Source organism: Lynx canadensis, chromosome D2 (assembly GCF_007474595.2).
Source record: "Lynx canadensis isolate LIC74 chromosome D2, mLynCan4.pri.v2, whole genome shotgun sequence".
NCBI lineage: Eukaryota > Metazoa > Chordata > Mammalia > Carnivora > Felidae > Lynx > Lynx canadensis.
In genome coordinates, this window is record NC_044313.2 from 16,315,421 (window position 1) to 16,334,159 (window position 18,739).

The following is an 18,739-nucleotide window of genomic DNA, read 5'->3' on the forward strand; positions in this document are numbered from 1 at the left end:
GGTAGCAGCCGGGCATGGCAAACAGGAGGCAGTGGTGGTTCTGACCCTCAGAATGAGGGTTGGAAGAAGCCCAGCCATGCTGGATGGACAAGGACTAAGGCTGGGCTGCTCTGGCCTGTTGAGGCACCCAGGCAGCCTCAAGAGACCCGGGGGGGAGCCAACCTGGCTGTCGGCTCAGCGCCGGGAGGCACCCAGGGCAGAGAGGCCCATGGCTCAGTGTGAGCGGCTGCCATCTTGCAGCGGGGGTCCACGGACCCACCACAAACCTATAAATCAAAACACCCGAGGCTTGCCAGCCCTGACTGGCTACCAAGGGGCCTTTACTGAGTTCCTGCTCACGTGATCCTAGAGTCTATTTGGAGAGATAAGACCTAAAACGATGGCCATTATTTTCTGTTATTAAATGAGAAACGACTCTTAGGGGAAAGTGTTGCAGGACTGTGAGGATCCTTTCAATTCTCTGATCCTTTCAAGACGTTCTGGGAAGCCTTGATGGAGGAGAAAGACGTCTGGGTTGGGCCCGGAAGGACCCGCTGGGACTCTGCCCAGGTAGGGAAGGGCATTCCGGAAGGGGAAAACAGGAAGCGCTTTCTGCTTCCGGGCATGAATGAATGATTCCTCTCCAAGGTCTTGTCTGGGGGTCCGTGGAGCCGGTGGGGCTGCCAGATCTGGTCCGGCTGCATTTCTGCCTGAGCCTCCTCGGGGAAGTGGTGATCTGAGCAATCTCAAGAAAAGTCAGCGAAGACAATCAAGGAAGATTCAGACCCTGGCAACCGCCCAGAGGCTAGAATGCTGGCAAACTGCAGGAGCACTGTATGACTCACCCAGGATGACACCGGCTTGTACTCCCCCAGGGAGCACAGGCAGCTGAGCCCTGGGGAGAAGCATTTGGAAGAACAGCTCTTGCTGGAGACTGTGTTTGGGCTCTGATGCCACCCACCCGCTGCGGGGACCCTTGGGCAGGCGCTGGCATCTCTCTGGGTCGCTGCATCCTTAACATCAGTCACACGGTTGGATTCGCTATTGGTCCCAAGTTTCCAAACAGCTCTGAAATCTTCTACATGGATGGATTCAGGATCATGGCAGAAAATGGGAGGCAAAGAGCCTGGAGGTAGGCTGGGGAAGTGTTAGGCAGAGACAAAAGGGAAATGGGCCAAGACAAAGAACAGGGATGCGTTTGTCCATGGAGTTACAGAGCCTCTGATCCGGGTGAGAAGATGACTGGGGAACCGGTGCTTTTGCTCTCCCTGACCCCAGCTGACTGGAGAGAAGCCCCGACAGAGCACTGCAGACTCCTACCTGTTAACTAAGATGTGTGATTTGGGGAGGAAGGTGAGAAAGGTGATGAGGGAGCCGATCCTTGGTCCCTCCCGGAGAGTGGGGGAGACACATCAGCATCTGGAGGGTGGTGGGAGCAGCAGTAACATTGGTGGGATTTTTCTAGAGTGGGAGAGAAAAGGTGGGAGCTAGTTAGCAGCGCAGAGCTTTGAGAAGAGAGCACAGCCTTTGTACACAGAGTTAGGAAACCCAGCAGCCCTGCCCATCCATGGTCCTGGGGACCAAGGAGGGGACAGGACACTCAGTCCACAGGCGGGGAACCCGCTGGAGCCTTTGACTCTGGGCTGTGAGCGCCTGCCCCACTGTAGCCCGGACAAGCATACTCATTCCTGGAATCGCTGTCGTCCCCGTAGGAAATGGGGCGTCCCGTGTCCACCACTCCCCAAACCGACATCCTTGGATGCTTTGATTCAATTATGTAGGTCTTTAGAGCATCACTTTTCATTTACTCTACCTCATAGGAGTATTTTAAGGAAATGTATAAGAGGGGCACCTGGGTGACTCAGTTGGTTAAGCATCCAACTTAAGCTCAGGTCATGATCTCACAGTTTGTGTGTTCGAGCCCCTCATTGGGTTCTGTGCTGACAGCTCAGAGCATGGAGTCTGCTTCAGATTCTGTCTCCTTCTCTCTATGCTCCTCCTCTGCTTATGCTCTGTCTCTCTTCTCTGTCTCAAAAATAGACATTAAAAAAAAGGAAACGTATAAGATAAATAGCCCCTTTACATAAACTCAATCATTATAGAATAGTGACCAGAATAGACTAGGGGTGTTTTTCTACACTGAAGTTTTTCTAGAGATGCAGCTAAAAGCGATTTGTAGACTTCTAACCTTCGGCTATGCCGGCTAGACCTGGGGACATGTGCAGGTGAAAATGCCGGGAGGGGTGACAACGGTGCCCATGTTTCTTTTCCCTGTTGTCCCCCACTGTAGGCTCTGGTGCGGAGCCCAACTCAGAGGGTCGCCCAGGAGCCCCCTCCTCCGGCCTCCTTGTTCTCCTCTCCTCCATCTATCTACTCCCCTTCCTGCCAGCCTTTGCTTTCTTTCTTTAAGCCAAATATTTATTGGTGTTTTTCTGGAGTTTTTCAAACATGCTGGGGGGGCCATCACCTGGGTATTTAATGAACACTTCCATCTTCGAGATCCTGGGCCTCTGTTTCCTCAAGTGGACACTCGGAAAGGATCAGACCCCCACCAGGGGTCCTCACTATATAATATCAAACACACTCGTGTAGCGACCACGCAGATTTAAGAAGTGTTAACTTTATGCTATATTGACTTCAGAGTCTTCAATGGGAAAGAACCCACTAAGATGGGAATAAAAACTGGCAAACAACAAATGTTGGAGAGAATGGGGAGAAACTGGAACCCTTGTGCACTCCTGGTGGGCATGTAAAAGGGTGCAGCCATTGTGGAAAACCAGGATGGTGATTGCGCAAAAAGTTAAACACAATTACCACATGACTCAGCAATTCTCCCAGCTATACACCCAAAGGAATTGAAAGTGGGGACCTGAACAGATATTTATACATCAGTGCTCGTAACAGCATTATTCCCAGCAGCCCAAAGATCGAAAGAGCGCAAATGTCCATTGACAGATGAGTAGGTAAACAACATGTGGTATGCCCATACAAGGAAATATTATTTGCCCTTAAGAAGGAAGAGATTCTGATACATGCTACACCACGCCTGAGTCTTGGACATTACAGGACGTGAAATAAACCAGATGAAAGGTCATATATTGTATAGAATTCCATTTATATGAGAGGCACCGGGAATAGCCAAATGCATACAGACAGAAAGTGGATTAGGGGTTACCACGGGCTGGGGTGGGGGGATGGGGAGTTATTATTTAATGGGTAGAGTTTCAGATTGGAACGATAAAAGCGTTCTGGAGGTAGATGGTTCCGATGGTTGCATAACGTGAATGGACTTCATGCTGCTGAACTGAACCCTTAAAAGTGGTCTAAATGGTAAATTTTCTGTATATTTTACTGCAACGACAACAAAAAAGAATTAATTCAACCCTTCAAGGCTTGATTCAAATGGTACCTTCCTCTGGCTCCATCCCACCCCATGCCCAAACACGTCTAATATGTGGGGATGATTTGTTTCATCAAACTGAACCAGAGAAGACGTGTGTGTGTGTGTGTGTGTGTGTGTGTGTGTGTGTCCTTTTCGCAAAAACCGCAAGACGGGAAAAAAAAGGAAAAGTCATTCATTAATTCATTCAACAGGCATGAGGGAGCACGTGCTGTGGGGGGTGCTATGTCAAGCTCAGGGACAGAGGATTAACACAGTACAACTCAGACGCTCTGGTAGGAGTAGGGGCAGGACTATGTTGAGGACGGGGTGGAGGCTGATGGGGGAGGGGGCCGTCCTCAGAGCGGGTGGCTTTCGAGCTGGCTATTGAAGAGTGACAAGGGACGAAGTAAAGAATAGTTGCTGCCCTGGCTGGTGACCCCACAGGATTACAAAAGAGAGCCTGGGTGGGGAAGCTGGGTCAGAGATGTCACTCAAACTCATCTGGCTCGGGCCCTGCCCAGCAGTGACCTTGGGCAATTACTTAAGGTCTCCACGTGTGAAGTGAGGGACAAGAGTTTCTGCCTGGACCATTGTGAGAATTAAACAGGATAAATGTGGCAAAGCAAGCCTTCACCCCCCTGCCTCACTCACTGCGTCAGCAGGAGAAGCCCCCTTGTGGTTGAAGAAAGCTCTCTGCTGCTAAGAATTTGTTTAGGAATTGTCAGACAGTAAAGCCTGCTGTTGGGTTGTGTGTCCCTGATACCTTCGGCCACACATCCAAGAGGGCCCTACGCACCCCCACCCCAACTGAGCTCTGTGGGAACACCCCGCCTTCTAGACTCCAGGGTAGGGCACTCGATTTGGTTTCGGGGCTGTCTGCATCAGAACAGCCCATTTCAGACCCTCTGGGTCTGGGCTGGGGTCAGTTGTAGCTCCTAGAGGGTTGAGACTGAGTTGGATCCTGGAGACCAGAAGCTCAACGGCTCGGGGTATGAATGTGAGCGGCCCATGTGGGGAAGGTGCAAAGCCACTAATGCTGAGGGGTTGAATGGCACCCAGGTTTTGGAGAGAGGGGGAAGCGGTGCCTAAGATTTCTATTGATGGTTTTAAGTAGTGTTTCGGTTTCGTTCTTGGAAATGGCAGTGCATTCCCATTTTAAATTCACTCTGCATATGTCTCTGATTGATTTGTGTTTGTCTAGAGGCTCTGGGATTTGCCAAGTCTCCATCGATAAACTAGAATGGACTTCGGAAGATGTAATTAAAGGGCTGGAGCCAGTAGGGGGAAGGGGAAGGGGAACGTGCATGATGGAGATACCAAGCTGCCCGCCACCCCCCCCACCTCCACCCCCACCCCCCCCCCCCCCCCCCGGCCCCAGCCTGCAGAGAGCAGGTGCAGTTAAGGGAAGGGGCTGCAGAAATGGCCACCAAAGGACCTGCTGGGGTAGAGTCCTGTCCGGTTAGAGCCCTGACTCAAGGGTGTGACAAAACACAGGGTTTGGAATGGGGAAACCTGATTTTTGAGTCCTGCTTCGGAACGAGAGAGATTACTTGACTTTGTGACTTGACTTTGTGACTTAGGGCCAGGCCCCTAATTTGTGGCCTCATTCGTAGGAGGCAGATAGTTTAATCCCTGTCTTTTGTTCTTAGTGACCTCAGCCAGAGCCAGACTGGACCTCAGCCCCTCTGAGAGGGTCACCTCTGACAAAAGCCCCTGCTGACCGGTTAGAGCTGGAATCCGGCCGAGAGTGACTGGCTAGTTTCAGAAGGAGGAGCTGCACAATCAGATTCTCTGTGAGCATTAGAAAGGAAACCGGATACCCCGTGACAGTGTCTGGAGACACTGGAGACTGGAGGGTGGGCACCACGTAGGGCCCTTAGCAAGAGGAGGAAAGGGAGGGAGGAAGAGAGAGAGGGAAAAAGAGAACACAAAAAGGTAAGAGCCCCCCCCCCGTCCTCCCATCCTGAGACAGATGCATTTCCAGCTTCCGGGTGGCCCGCTGAGCACTATCGTCTGGCCTGTGATGCCCTGCGATGTCCAAATTCTTGCCTCCACCTCCCCTTTTTCTACCTCTTGACTCCCCAAGGGCCCAGCGCACCGGGAAGAGTGGCTGAGAGAACTGAGTAAACTAATGGATGAATCTGAGAGCTCAGACCCCGGGCTCTAACTCCCCTGCGGGCACCAGGGGCCCTTCACTTTCTGCCCCAACACCCCAACCTGCTGCTATTTCTGTGTCCAACTGAGGGACACTCATCTTTTGTCCTGCTCGTTGTCCTCCCACCCCCAGTCCGTTGAGAGTCCCTGGCCCACCTTGCTCAGGCTCCGTGCAGGGCCTGGCGGCACCTGGCGCCTAACAAGGCCTCGGGTGGTGTCTGAGGACTGGCCGAGTGCCTGAGTGCTGACACTGTATGCCCGCCCGGAAACCCTGGTCCATCTTGGTGTTTCCTTCTCCCTCACACCCTGTGCTCAGGCCCAGAGCCCTGGCATCACACTTCCTGCATATTTCTGCCCTTGGTCCTCTCCTCCTCAGCCGGGTGTGCAGCGTCCCAGTGACTTAGCAGCGGGCTGGTGCAACCGCCTCCTGCACGCCACTTTCCGCTCAGCCTCCCACGGCCCCTGGGGCACCGTCACTTGTCAGTGCTGCCCAGGCCTTTGGTTTTCAGATTACTCTGTCTTTGGGGCCCTCAAGCAGGTCTGTGCCCACCTCTCCAGTCAGTTTCCACGCCTGGCTTCGCCTTTGTGGCTTCAGCGACAGAGAACTGTGGTCCTGAAGTGGCTCACTTCCCTGCCTTTGTCCTCACTGTCCCTTCTGCCTGGAAGGCTGCACTCACTCTGCCTCTCCTGTCACCTCACTAGCTCCAATCCACCTTTGAAGATTCACGAAGCCATCTCCCCCTCCTAGGACCTGCAAGGCTTCTCCAGGCTGGTTCAGCTCCCTCCACTAGGGTTCCCAGAATCCCTTGTGCCTTATCAGAGCATCTACCTGGCCCGGTATGGACCCTGTTCACCTGGCTGTGTGCTCCACAAGCTGGTAAAGACGGCCTGGCCCTTCCTGTGAGTGCCAGGAAAGCTTGGTGAACAGTCATCTGGAAGCAGCAGACCCGGGTTTAAATCCTGCTCTGTTCTTTTTTTGTTTGTTCTAACTGTGTGACCTTGGGCAAGTTGTTTAACCTCTGCAAACTTCAGTTTCCTCAACTACATGATATAAATAATAATAATCCCCACATCACAGAATTATTGGGAAAATTAAAGGCAGTGCCTGTACAGCCCCAAGGGGCATGCCGGGCTTATGCGGAGGGCTCCGTGGATGTTAGCAGCTAATGCAACTAAGAAAAATATTTCTTGGGGCGCCTGGGTGGCGCAGTCGGTTAAGCGACCGACTTCAGCCAGGTCACGATCTCGCGGTCCGTGAGTTCGAGCCCCGCGTCGGGCGCTGGGCTGATGGCTCAGAGCCTGGAGCCTGTTTCCGATTCTGTGTCTCCCTCTCTCTCTGCCCCTCCCCCGTTCATGCTCTGTCTCTCTCTGTCCCAAAAATAAATAAACGTTGAGAAAAAAAAAAAAATTAAAAAAAAGAAAAATATTTCTAAGACTGCTGGGGACAAAAGGTCTCCAAAAATCAGAGCTGAATCTTCTGAGATTTAAGGAATCTTTTCAAAAATAATAACAATTATTTTTAACATTTATTTATTTTTGAGAGAGAGAGAGAGCGCGCATGAGCAGGGGAGGGGCAGAGAGAGAAAGGTGGGGGACAAGGGATCCGAAGCAGGCTCTGCACTGACAACAGTGAAGCGGACGCAGGGCTCGAACCCACCAACCGTGAGATCATGACCTGAGCAAAAGTCGGACACGTAACCAACTGAGCCACCCAGGCGCCCCCACAACAAATCGTTTTTAATGTTCCTTCAGGAAAGTGGGGGGAGACAGGTTGAAACTCCAGGCATCCTGCGTATACTGTGATTGAGATTTTAAAGAGAAAATCGAGAAGTTTAAAGGAGAACATGGCTCTCCTTTGGGTGCAGATGAGGTTGAGAGACTGGAGGGATAGCAGTGTGGCGGCCGGTGGCAGCGGCGCAGGGTGGTTAGAGCCACGGTGGACGAGCGCCTGTGCAACAGATACCATCCCTCCCGGGCGGTCAGGTGTTCCCGGACTTGTCCAGGCGGCTCTAGGAATTCTAGTCCTCACGAGAGTCTGGAACAACTGCTCCGGGGAAACCTGGGCCCCGGGTAGAGGGCGGCAAGTAGGCATTTTCAGACGCCCTCCTGTGTGCGCGACCGGCAGCGGCTGCCCGGGGAGGTTGCTAGAGGGTTGAAGCGATTCTCCAAGAACCGGGGGGGACAGGCGCGGGGACAGGGCTCGGGTGTCCCCACCCCCATGCGCCGGTCGCCCCTCGAGGAAGCCGAGGCTTTAGCGCGCCGGCCCCGCGGTCAAGAGCGAGGCGCTCTAGGCACGCCTCTGCCTCCGGGGTTCGACCTCGGTCTCCTCCTCCGGGCAGTGGGTTTGCAGCCCCGCGGTTGGAAGAACGGCTCTCGTAGGCCCGCCCCAGCCCGCCCCTCGGGCTCGCCAGAACCTCTCCCAGGGTTTGGGCACAGCCGAGTCTTGCGCCCTGCCGCCGCCCCCGGGTCCCGGACGAGAAGGAACTGCCGGGCGGCCGCGGGCGGGGAGCAGGGCCCGGGGCGCGCACGGACCTGGGCGCTGCGGGGGCTCGGCGGCGGAGTTCCCCCGCGGGGGCGGCGCGCCGGGCGGGGACGGGGTCCGAGCGCCAGGAGGTCCGGCGGCGAGCGTGACCTCACGGGGAGGGGCCAGCGCGGCGGCCCGGGCGCGGAGCCGAGCGCCGACAGCGCAGCGCCGGAGCCCAGCGGCCGGGAGCGCACGCCGGGGCCCCGATGGAGCGGTACAAAGGTGAGGGCGCGGGTCCCGGCGCGGCGCGCACGCACTCCACTGTCGCGCCGCGAGGAGGGCTGGGGCGGGGGGGTGGTGGGGCTGCGCCGCTGGCGCCTCGCTTCCCGCCGGGACTCAGGTGGGCAGAGCCGGCTGCGCCCGTCCAGCCCGAACCTGGGCCGGAGACCCGGGCGACGGCGGCGCCGAGGGCCCCGAGAGGGGCCTCCTAGGCGGTGGCCGCGGCCGGGGCTCTCGGACCCTCCCCGGCGCGGAGGGCGGGGTCGGCGTGGCGAGGCCTTTCACCTGTTGGAGGAGCGAGGGTGCGCTTGGCGACCCACCTCTCCAGTCCCGGCCGCCCGGGAAAGATGCCGGGGCCAAGGAGGCCCCGAGTGAATTGGCAACGGCGCCGCGCGGCTTGGGGGCAGAGGAGCAAGTCGTTGGGTCGTCTCGCCCGGGCGCCTGCCGGAGTGGAGGGCTGCCCGCGGACCCCAGCGAGGAGCCTGAGCGGGGATGCGCTTGGGCGGTGGGGTGGGCTCGCAGCTCCGCTCCCTCCCCGTCCTTCGGCCGCCCAGGTAACCGTCTGTCTCCGAGCCGTTTCCATCCCCAGCCAGGGGTCGGGGGAAGTGCGGGGCTGGGGGTGGGGGGCGCACGGGATGCCCGGCAGGTGGAGCGCGGAGGCGTCCGGGCCTGAGAGGGTTTAGCCCAGCGCGCAGCTGGGCATGTTTTGGATTTGGCCGAGGGCGGGGATCTTGGCCAAACCCTGATGGGCGGGACGGCCCGGGTCGTGCCCGCAGCCCGGCTCGCACCAGTGCTCGGAGCCCCGAGGCTGGAGTCTAGAAGCCAAGGATTAAAGAGCTTTTCTTAAAGAATTACCCCTTAAGCGGGACGCCGCGGACGCCCCTTACACCCCCCGCCTTTCATTTCAGCCTCTTGCACCTCCCAGCCCCGGACTCGTCCCTGCCAAACCTGCGAGAGGAAATACTGTTTCTATATTTATCTCCCCCTGGGAAAGGGTAATAAAGGAAAATGCTCAGATTCCCAAGGAATCTCATTCCCAGTGGTTTCTCATTTCTGACATGACATAAAGGAACCTTCTGGGACCGGCTTTAGTTCCCTCAGCTAGTCGTGCCTAGCTTTTGATTTTTCCCACTGCTTTTTTCTCAATCTGGGTCACCTGGTTACAGGTGGGGGTAAAAGATTTAAATTCTAGGCTGCACCTCACGCAGAAAGAAAGGGTCTTTGCCAAGGCCACGGGAAGCCGGCTGTGGGGGGGGGGGACAGGGTTAAATTAATGGGCAACCTTTGGTTTCTGTCTGTGAACCCTCCCTGGAGCCTCTATCACATTTCTAATGGACTGGTGGGGTTTTTTGGTCTTTTGGGTTTTTTTTTTCTCCCAAATTCTGCTGAGATCACGTCAGTTTTATGCCGAGATGACTGAGTGCGTCCTTATGCACTCTCAGAACACTTGAAGCCACGGCCCCTCTCTTTGTAAAATGGAAGTTTGCTACTCCCTCTCCCACTCTGCCTCCCCCCCTCCCCTCGGCCCTTTGGGAGGGACCCTCACAGAGAATTCAGGGCTTGAGTTGGAAGTGTCGGGCCTCTGAGGTCCCTCTTACTTCAGCATGTGCCGTATCTGAATTGTGAAATGAAGGGTTGCCAGCTGCAGGATGAAGGTCCCTGGAGCAAGCTGCTTCCTCAAATTAGCATAGTAACCTAAGTTAGGGCATATTATAACATTTGGGGTCTTCTTTCTAAATGCCCCGTTATTATCAGAAGCTTTTTGCATTAATAGCTTTTGACTTGGCCCTTGACCTAAGAAAGTCTTCTTAGTTACTTCTTTCTCTTGGGAGTTTAAAATCCTGGAGCTCCCACCCTGGAGTATCAGGGGTTTTTGCCAACTGAAGGACACTTAGTTTCCAGTTCAGAGTGTTTATGTTCTTGGTAACACATGTATCTGCCTTATTTTGCAGTAACTCAGAGAGTGATAAGTGGATGGAAACATTTGAGAATTATCTGGATTGCATAGGCTAATCCAACTCATCTTTTAGTGTTCCACTCTGGAGAAAGTCTTCAGGCCTCACCAGTGAATGCGGATATGTTTACTAACTACACCTTTCAGCTGCAGAATTTAGGGATTCCCCCCCACCCCCACCCCAGGGATGTAGAAATCCCCGTTCTTTTAACCTGTGCTTTGAACTCTTATTGAAAAATGACGTGTGTGGGCCAAATCTCAGATTAACCAGGGCAACTCTAACGGGAATCCATAGTTGTCTTATGCTCATCAGACATTGAGGGCAGTTTTTGTTTTTAGGGTAAGATTGAATCATTGTGGGATGACTAGGTATCTTTTTAACAACAAAGTTAAATGCAAAAGCAAGATTTACGTGGGTTCTTGAAATATATAAACATTATAAAGAAGAATTCTCGCGACACTTTCAAATTTTGTCACTGAAATGCCTCATTCTGTGTTTCTAACTTCCCAATTTTGAGCTCTCCCAAACAGGCAGAATGCCTCGTTGCTGTGGCCAGATTCTCAAAGTGTTTTCTTTCATTTGTTAAGTCTTACAAAGCAGTTGACTTGGGAGAAATTGTTCTCCGTGTTCCCTAGCGTGTGTGTTACCTATTGTACATCCTCCAACCCTAGCCTGTCATTTTCAGACTCGGGGCTGATTTTCCATTGTTTTGTAGGATGTAAAGGGAGGTCTGGAGCTGAAGAGTCGTTGGAATGTCAGCCTCTCTTACAGAAACATTTCCAAACTTTTCCCCTGTCCCATCTAAGCCATTTTGTTTAGATAGCCATGGCTCTCTCCAGCAAAAGCAAAGGGCAGGGATTGTGAGAAGACTCTGCAGGGGTGTCTCCCAGAGATGGAGCTTTTATAAGAGTTCTCATAAAAAATGTTGGTAGAGTTGCTGTTTCTTGTATATGAATCTCTTTGGTGTTGTGTAAGCAGTGCCAGCATCCACAAGGTCCCTTGAAAAGGCTCCCATCCTTGGATGTTTCCATATTTATGACTCTCATAAGGGCACCCTTGGATCACTGTGCTGGGGGTGGGGTGGGGAGGGCATTGGCTGAACTCACAGCATGTGGTCAAGAATTCTGGTTTCTACTGCTCTTCCAGCTGGTGAGCGTGTCCAGGGCCAAATGTGACTGACCTACTATCTGTGGATTGCACTTGGAACCGTCCCGAGGAAGCTTCCTGAATTTGCATCATACTTGGATCCAAGCTGTCACGCTTGAGCTATTCACTTTAATTTGGATCACAGTCATTGGTTGAAGGTGTAATCGCTCTTTTTCTGTTTTTGTTTGTTTGCTTCTGAGTCAGATCACCTGATTCCCAGGAGAGGGCATGTGTGTTTCCTCAGGTACCGCAAGGTAGGGATGAGCAGTGAAGAGTCAAGCCAGTAAAACCACACAACAGCTTGGGGCGCCTGGGTGGCTCAGTCAGTTAAGCGTCTGACTTCAGCTCAGGTCATGATCTCACACTCCGTGAGTTCGAGCCCCGCGTCAGGCTCTGTGCTGACAGCTCAGCTCCTGGAGCCTGCTTCAGATTCTGTCCTCCCCCTCTCTCTGCTCCTCCCCTGCTCATGCTCTGTCTCTCTCTGTCTCAAAAATAAATAAAAACATTAAAGAAAAAATAAAAACACATGAAAGCTTAAACTAGGATCTGTGGTCAGGGAAGGTCTGAGAAAGAAAAATCAGTTAAGAGAGATGGACGGATTGATAATATTCATGTCACTTTCAGAGGAATCATCTGGATGTCTTTTTTTTTCTTTTTTTTTTTTTTTTTTTTTTTTTATGCCTAGGAACTCAGGTTTTTCCCTATTGAAGCTTTGCGTAAAGCAGTGGTTCTTAACCTTAAGAACAATCAGGGGACCTTAAAAAAAAAAAGGGATATGTAGGCCCCACTCAAGATATTCTGATTCAGTTGATCTAGGCGTGCAGCTCAGGTCGTCAGGGGATTCTAACGTGCAGCCAAAATTGAGAATCACTGAAAAAAGATAAGTAGTTATACGTACATTGTATACATAGCCCTTCTTCACCTGGAAAATTAAAAGCACGTAGGGAATAAGACTGATACACCCTCCATACTCATGTGATGTGCTTTCGCCAAATCTGTGATGCCTCCAGAAATCTAACGTAATTCACCTTAAGCTATTATAGGCTCGAAAGGCGGTGGGAACACTGCTTCAAAACAGTCTCACAAGTGATACCGCACAGTCCTAAGCTTGGGGTTTGCTCGTGGTTGCACTTGACCCTGAGCCCTTGTGACTTTGAAGCTCTTTGTGCGGGAGCCCTTGATGCTTTGGCAATGAAATGGTCTGAAACAGAAATACTGAGGGGTCACCTGTGGTGCTGACGGGCCAGGCTGGGTGGCGGGAATTCTGCTGTGGGCCCTTCCCCTCTTCTGAAGGGGTAGGAGCTCTGGGAACTGGGCTGGATCCAAGCACAATTAAAGGGCCAGGAGGGGCCAAGAAGCTTCAAAGCTAAGGAAGCTGTGCCAGTTTTCTTGCAAATCCCTTTAATGACGGGAAATGTTTCTCTAAAGGCTTCTGCCATTCAGAGAAGGGAGACTCCCCCCCCCCCCCCGCCCCACCCCTCGAGCTGAGGCAGGGTGGCGTTTCTGCCCAGGCAGAGGCAGGAAGTGGTCATGGTGCCATGTAGAAAGCAGTGGCTTGGGAATGGGGAGACCCATGCATTCTGGTTCCTTGGATGAGTCACTGAGCTCTCCAGGCCTCAGTTTCCCCATCTAGAAAATAGGGTCCAGTGTTTGTCCATCTGCCTTTCCGAGCGCTCTTCAGTCCTAGTTGCTCTGTGGTCACTGAGGAATCTTTGGAGGGAGGATGTGTCTTTAGGAGAGGGAAATGAGGGAAGGACTGTGGGTAGCCCAACAAAGGTCAGCGTAGGGTTGTGATTCTTATAAATAAAATCAATTTCCTGGCAAGAGCCGAGAGCAGCAGACAGTGGGAAAGAGAATGCCATTGGCCACGTGAGGAATTTGTTTCTCAAGGACTTTTGTGCGAACGCTTCGCCAGAGATTGTTAGGGAAGGCCGGGGCCACCCTCTCAAACAGAGGATTCTTCACTCCCATTTGACAGACAGGTCAACTGAGGTCTAAAGAGATTAAGCAACAATTCAAAGTCAAGCAGGATACAACATCCCTGGGAACGGAGTTTCGAAAGGGTGGAACTCCTGTTCTACGAACAGCAAGAGTTTATCTAGAAGTACTCTGGAGGGGAGATGGGTGGGGGATGGGCTAAGTGGGTGGTGGCATGAAGGAGGGCACTTGTTGGGATGAGCACTGGGTGTTGTGTGTAAGTGATGAATCACTAAATTCTCCTCCCGAGACCAATACTACACTATATGTTAACTAACTTAAGTTTAAATAAAGTCTTGGCAGAAAACAAAAAGAAAGAAGTACTCAAAGCCATTTCAGACCCCTTCCTTATCTGTGTCCCTTTAGCCCGGAAGGGACGAGTTGCTCAGTGAAACTCTCCTCAATCTTCGGGACCTCATCCACATGCCTCCTCTTCCGGGAAGCCTCCCTTGATTCCCTCTGTGTTCCTGAATGACTTGAGGGATAGCCGTATTAGCACTTGGTACATCATAGGCACCCAGCAAATATTTGATGAATTAATGTCACGTTGTCTTATATGCCTGTTTCGTCTATTAGACTGAACATCTTCAAGACAGGGATCTTATCTTTCCCCTCCCAGCGTCCCTCCCCCCAGCCCCTGGTGCACGGCCAGCGCACAGGTGCCTGGGGCGTAACCGGGGGGAGGGTGAATGAATGAATTCCAGGCAACAGGAACACGCATTCTTCCATGTTACGAAGCAAGATCTCAAAGCCGCATTCTAGCAGCGGAGACATAAGCCCACCCTGGTGGCCCTTGGCTTTCCCGACTTGAGCCTTATTTCTGTCTGTTCCAGCACAGGGGTGTTGCTGTCTGGTGGTACAGAGAAGGATCCTGCAGGTTTCTGCTTGTGAGTATGAGTCTGCCTGTGCCCGCTGCAGCCGCTCACCTGGCCTCCAGGGCTCCCGAGGGCACAGACCTAGCTTTGCCCATGCTCTGGACCGATGGCCGAGGGGTCTTGTGGAGCTGAGCTCTGGCCTGGGCGCTCTGGGGCTCGGGATTCTAACCCGGCCTTTGCCACTAACTCGCTGCGTGACCTTGGGCAAGTCACTTAATCCCTCTCTCTGGGCCTTGTTCCCTCGTCTGTACGAGTGAGGATAATGATCACTAACCTGCCTCACAGGCTGCTTGGTGGGATGAATTGTAAGAGCTGCTGGGAAGCGTTTTGAGAAGAGGCAACGTTAAATAAGTCTGGGGGAGCAGCCACCCGAAGACCTCTGTGGCATGGTTGTGACCCCACCGATTCCTGCCTTCTTGTGCATGTGTTGGGCGTTCCTCACAGCCGGCTCTGCCCGAGCTACTGGGAGCTCTGAGTTGGGGATGCTCAACCGGTGCCCAGGGAGCCTAGCTTCTTCGAGAGGACCATCTGTGTATTTCTCTCGAACTGGCTGGAAAGGCGGTGGGCGCAGAATTGCGCCTCCTTAAGCTTCGTGCGTGGAGCCACATCGAGGCCGTGCCTGACTTTCCCCTGATGTCTCAGTTTACGTAGAAGAAACCTTTAGATACTTCAAGCTTTTTATACTAGTTTTCTATGCCGTGGCTCTCTCACCTCCTCCCTGGTTAGTCTCACAACGAACAAAAAAACCCCGCTGCGAGGGAGGAGCAGGGAGAATGTGTAGAAAAAGTAGGAGCCGGCATTACCCTGGGCGCATTGCACTGGCCCGGAGCAGAAGGAGAACGAGCCCAGAGCACCTTCACGTCCCATCTCTCTGTGAGCGTCACACATTCCAGGGAGGCGTGGGGAGGGTGCAGCACCAACAGCCACGGGGCTCTGCCGTCTTCTGAACAGACCCCTGAGTTCTCTTCCCACTTCCTTGAGCCCTCGCGGAGACTTCAAAGACAGCTGCAGGCCTGTGGGAGCGGGAGCCCTGTGCAGGGGCTCAGCCCAGCAGATTGCAAATTGGCCTTCTGCTTGCAATTAAACCCAAGAAGGACAGTCGGTCAGCTGTCACGTCAGAGAGACCAACCTGCTGGCCGAGGCCTCTGAGCGGGGCGTATGTGCGGCCCTGCCTTTGGCGGTGGCTGTCCCAAGGAGAGGGACCAACTCTCCTGGTTCGCGTGGGGCTTGCCTGGTCTTGCCGCTGAAAGCCCCAAGTCCCAGGAAACCCCTCCGTTCTGGGTGGATGGAGCTGGGAGGTCACCCTGTTCCCAGGCCTCTGCTTTATTAAAAGGCCCTGAATCCAGAATTTGGTTCCTCCGTGGCAAAGATAAGCTACAGCCAATCATTCCATGTCTTTGGCAAGAAAGCGAAAGTCCAAAGCTTAAAAACCCAGCAGTTCGTACCTAAGGCACATACCCGTGTGCTAAGTGAAAGAAGCCAGACTCAAAAGTCTTGCGCGCTGTATGATCCCATGTACGTGACTTTCTGGAAAAGGCAAAATTGCCGGGAAAGAAAACCCGTCCGTCGAGGCCGGGGGAGGGGGGAGGGGCTGACCGCAAAGGGGTATGTGGGAAATTTTTGGAATGGTAGAGATCTTTACGTTTCAAATCTTTACGGTGGTAGAGAGTCCACAGCTCCAGGCGTTTGTGAAAACTCAGACCTGTGCAGTTAGCGGGACAATTTTTTTCCCCCCCCGTGTGTAAATGACACCTTCAGGAAGCCGACTTTAAAACAAACCCTAGTGGTTCACGATGCTGTGGTACGAGACAGAGGCTCTGTTGAGTGCCCCCTGGGCCATCACGGGTGGTAAACAGAATCCGAGGTCTCCGTGTTTTCATGGCCGCGGCAATCTGGAGGGAGGTACAGCAGAAGGGGTGAAGAATTTTGGTAGAAAACAAAAAGGATGGACTGCTTGACAGCATCCTAAATGCAAGAGACTTTTCCATCAGGCGCAGGCGGCGCGAGGGTGGGGGATCTCCCTCTAGTTAGCGAAAAGGAAAAGCAGTTTTCCTAAAACCCAGGCAGCAGACGAGCCCAAGAGGGTCATGGAATAGTGAAGCATTAGCTCCAGGCTTCCACCCTGGGAACTCTGTTGCTACACACATGGATCTAATGTATTGAATTGGGCACCCTTTCTGAAAGTCTTCTCCCCGCCCCCCCCCCCCCCCCCCCGTCCCTCACCAATAAAGTTATTGAATTGGAATTGGAGTACCCAAGTCTGCACCATAATTACTTCCTGGCTGACTTTTTGATTTTGGAAGTCCTGCTTGCCCGTGCTAGCGAGGGATGATTTTGAGGCAGGGAGAACCCGTGATTTAGCAAAATAATGCACCTAGTCCCAGATGATTCCAGACGGGGGAAAGCCTCCTATAGGAAGAGCAGGTGTCACCAGCCCTTCCTGCCCCAGTCCAGGAGATGGGGTGCGGAATACCACAACAATGGAAGACTATTACTCTGGGGGTCCTAATGGAATCTGAAGATTGTGGTGGTTGCCTTTTTTTTTTTTTTTTTTTTTTAATCAAAAAATGTGAATTGGCTTGTTCTTCAGGTGAACTGTGTCTGGATCTAGGACTTGGGTAACTGAACCCGTGTCTTCTCATCTTTCTTAAGTGCAGTGTGTCGAAAGGCTATAGAACTTCCATCCGAAAGGACCATATGGGCGTAGATCACTTTCAACCATGAATTACACAGGAGAACTTCACACATGCAACTCTTTCTCACAAATCTATCCAAGCCACTCAGCCTGTGCAAAGGGAGTTCTGTTCCACCTGTCCTTGGGGTATTCAGGAAGAATTTGGGGGGCAGTCCTTAGTTCTAATTGTCTTGGCTTTGTTGGGGGACACTGGAGGGGGAGGGGAAGAGGCAGGAAATAAGTTTTGTACATATTTGAAGTGAAACATCCCTGATACAGGGTCAGGCCTGGCTTATGGCCGGTCCGTCTAGGAAGGGGCTAGATTTGGGGCAGCCGAAGGGCTCACTTCTAGTTTGAGTACACGAATGGGAAGGCTGCAGAGGAGAACCTGGGAATGCATGGGTGGGGAAATCCCAGATAACTTCCTTACCTGGACTGCAGACTGTTAACTGCCATCTCCCCAGGGCTCCCCCGGCACGCTAGCATCCTTTTGGGTTGTGGGGACTCTCTTAGCCTCCCTGTGAGACCAGCAAGTGGGAATCCTGCCATTTCCTTCCATCCTCCACCCTCGTTGTTTTTTTTTTTTTTTCTCCCCCAGTTTTTACACAACAGGATTTATTCATGTTGACTATATTCAAGTCCCCAGATGGGGGGAGAAAAAGAGATTGTGTTGAATGAGCTTATTGTTTGGAGATTTCACTGACTTATTTAATACCCACAGTCCTGGAACATACTGAGCTGATTTACTAAAATTCAAATATGGTCCTTTTGGAAGGAACTCTGCTGGGGTGCTTGGGATCCTTGATATCGGGATTGGGACCTATTGGGTGGTAAGTTAGACCTATTGGGTGGTAGTTAGTAAGGGACAACTCTTCATCTCTATGGTGTTGGGTCCACAAGGGGTGAATATTCTCAGTTACAATCCCAGGCTCCTTATGAGCTTGAGATGGTCACCACCCTACTGCCCTTTGTATTGTCCGGCCTTTTATGGCATCCTCTCTAGTACAAGTGGGAGGGACTAAAGGGTGTTGACGTGCCAGATCTTGGGTTGAAATGGCAAGTACCCGACAACCTCACCCCTGCTGCTCGGATGCCTAATGCCGTGCGGCTGGTCCATGATAGTCATGGTAGAGTGGGATTGTGCGTCTTCTAGCGGGTTTTAGAGGTGGGGTCCCTGTAGTCGGTACCTCTGGGATTGCGGCTGAGGATCATGGCGTATGCGAGGGTCGAGTACGGTTGTCTGCAGTATAGCTGGACTGTGACATCTCCCGGTGTCTGGAGCTCTCGAGGATCTCCCGAGAGAGCCACTGCAGGCACTTGAGTTAGGTGAGGCGCGTGTGCCACTGGCGACCATGGAAGCCCATTGAAGTTCAGGTCCGTGTATCCCAGATGCCCTGGAAGTCAGCCTGTGACAGAGTGGGTCGGGTTAATGACAGAACCATCAAGGGCAAGTGTGAGTGTTTGGTGCTCCGAGACCCCTCTTGGGTGCTGCACTCAGGCTTGCTCCTGCACCTGGACATGCAGCCTTCTCTCTCTCTCTCTCTCTTTCTCTCTCTCTTTTCGCCTCCCCCCACCCCCCCCCGCCATCTTCTTTCATACCCGCATTCTCTCCTCTTGACTTTCTGCCACTTTCTTTCTTTTTTTCCTGACGATTCCGTTCAGGTCTCCTGAGTCTTGAGTTTAGAAAAGGGATTCCCCCCGAGAACCTGAGGCCAGAAAGACCCAGAAAGAACGAGCCTCCCCTTGACCCCAGGTCTCTAGTAGTGTCAGGCTTTCATTTCAAGTAGCCGTGGCTAGAATCCTGGGCTTCCCCAGGGGGAGCTGATGACCTCAGAGTCAGGGTAGGGAAAGTGG

At 52.8% G+C, this 18,739-nt stretch overlaps 1 protein-coding gene across 4 annotated transcripts in view; it reads left to right on the forward strand.

Annotated features, from left to right (window-relative positions):
• Positions 1-8,204: 8,204 nt before the first annotated feature.
• AFAP1L2 (actin filament associated protein 1 like 2) overlaps positions 8,205-18,739 on the forward strand; it is a 98,926-nt gene continuing 88,391 nt past the window's right edge. Inside the window, exon 1 of one of the 4 annotated variants that reach the window (XM_030334980.2) lies at positions 8,205-8,261. In XM_030334980.2, coding sequence (XP_030190840.1) covers positions 8,246-8,261 — 16 coding nt within the window. In that variant the 5' untranslated portion in view covers positions 8,205-8,245. Of the gene's footprint in view, positions 8,262-13,654; positions 14,224-18,739 lie in introns of those variants that run through there. The other 3 variants (XM_032595213.1, XM_032595214.1, XM_032595215.1) reach the window with 3 other exon arrangements.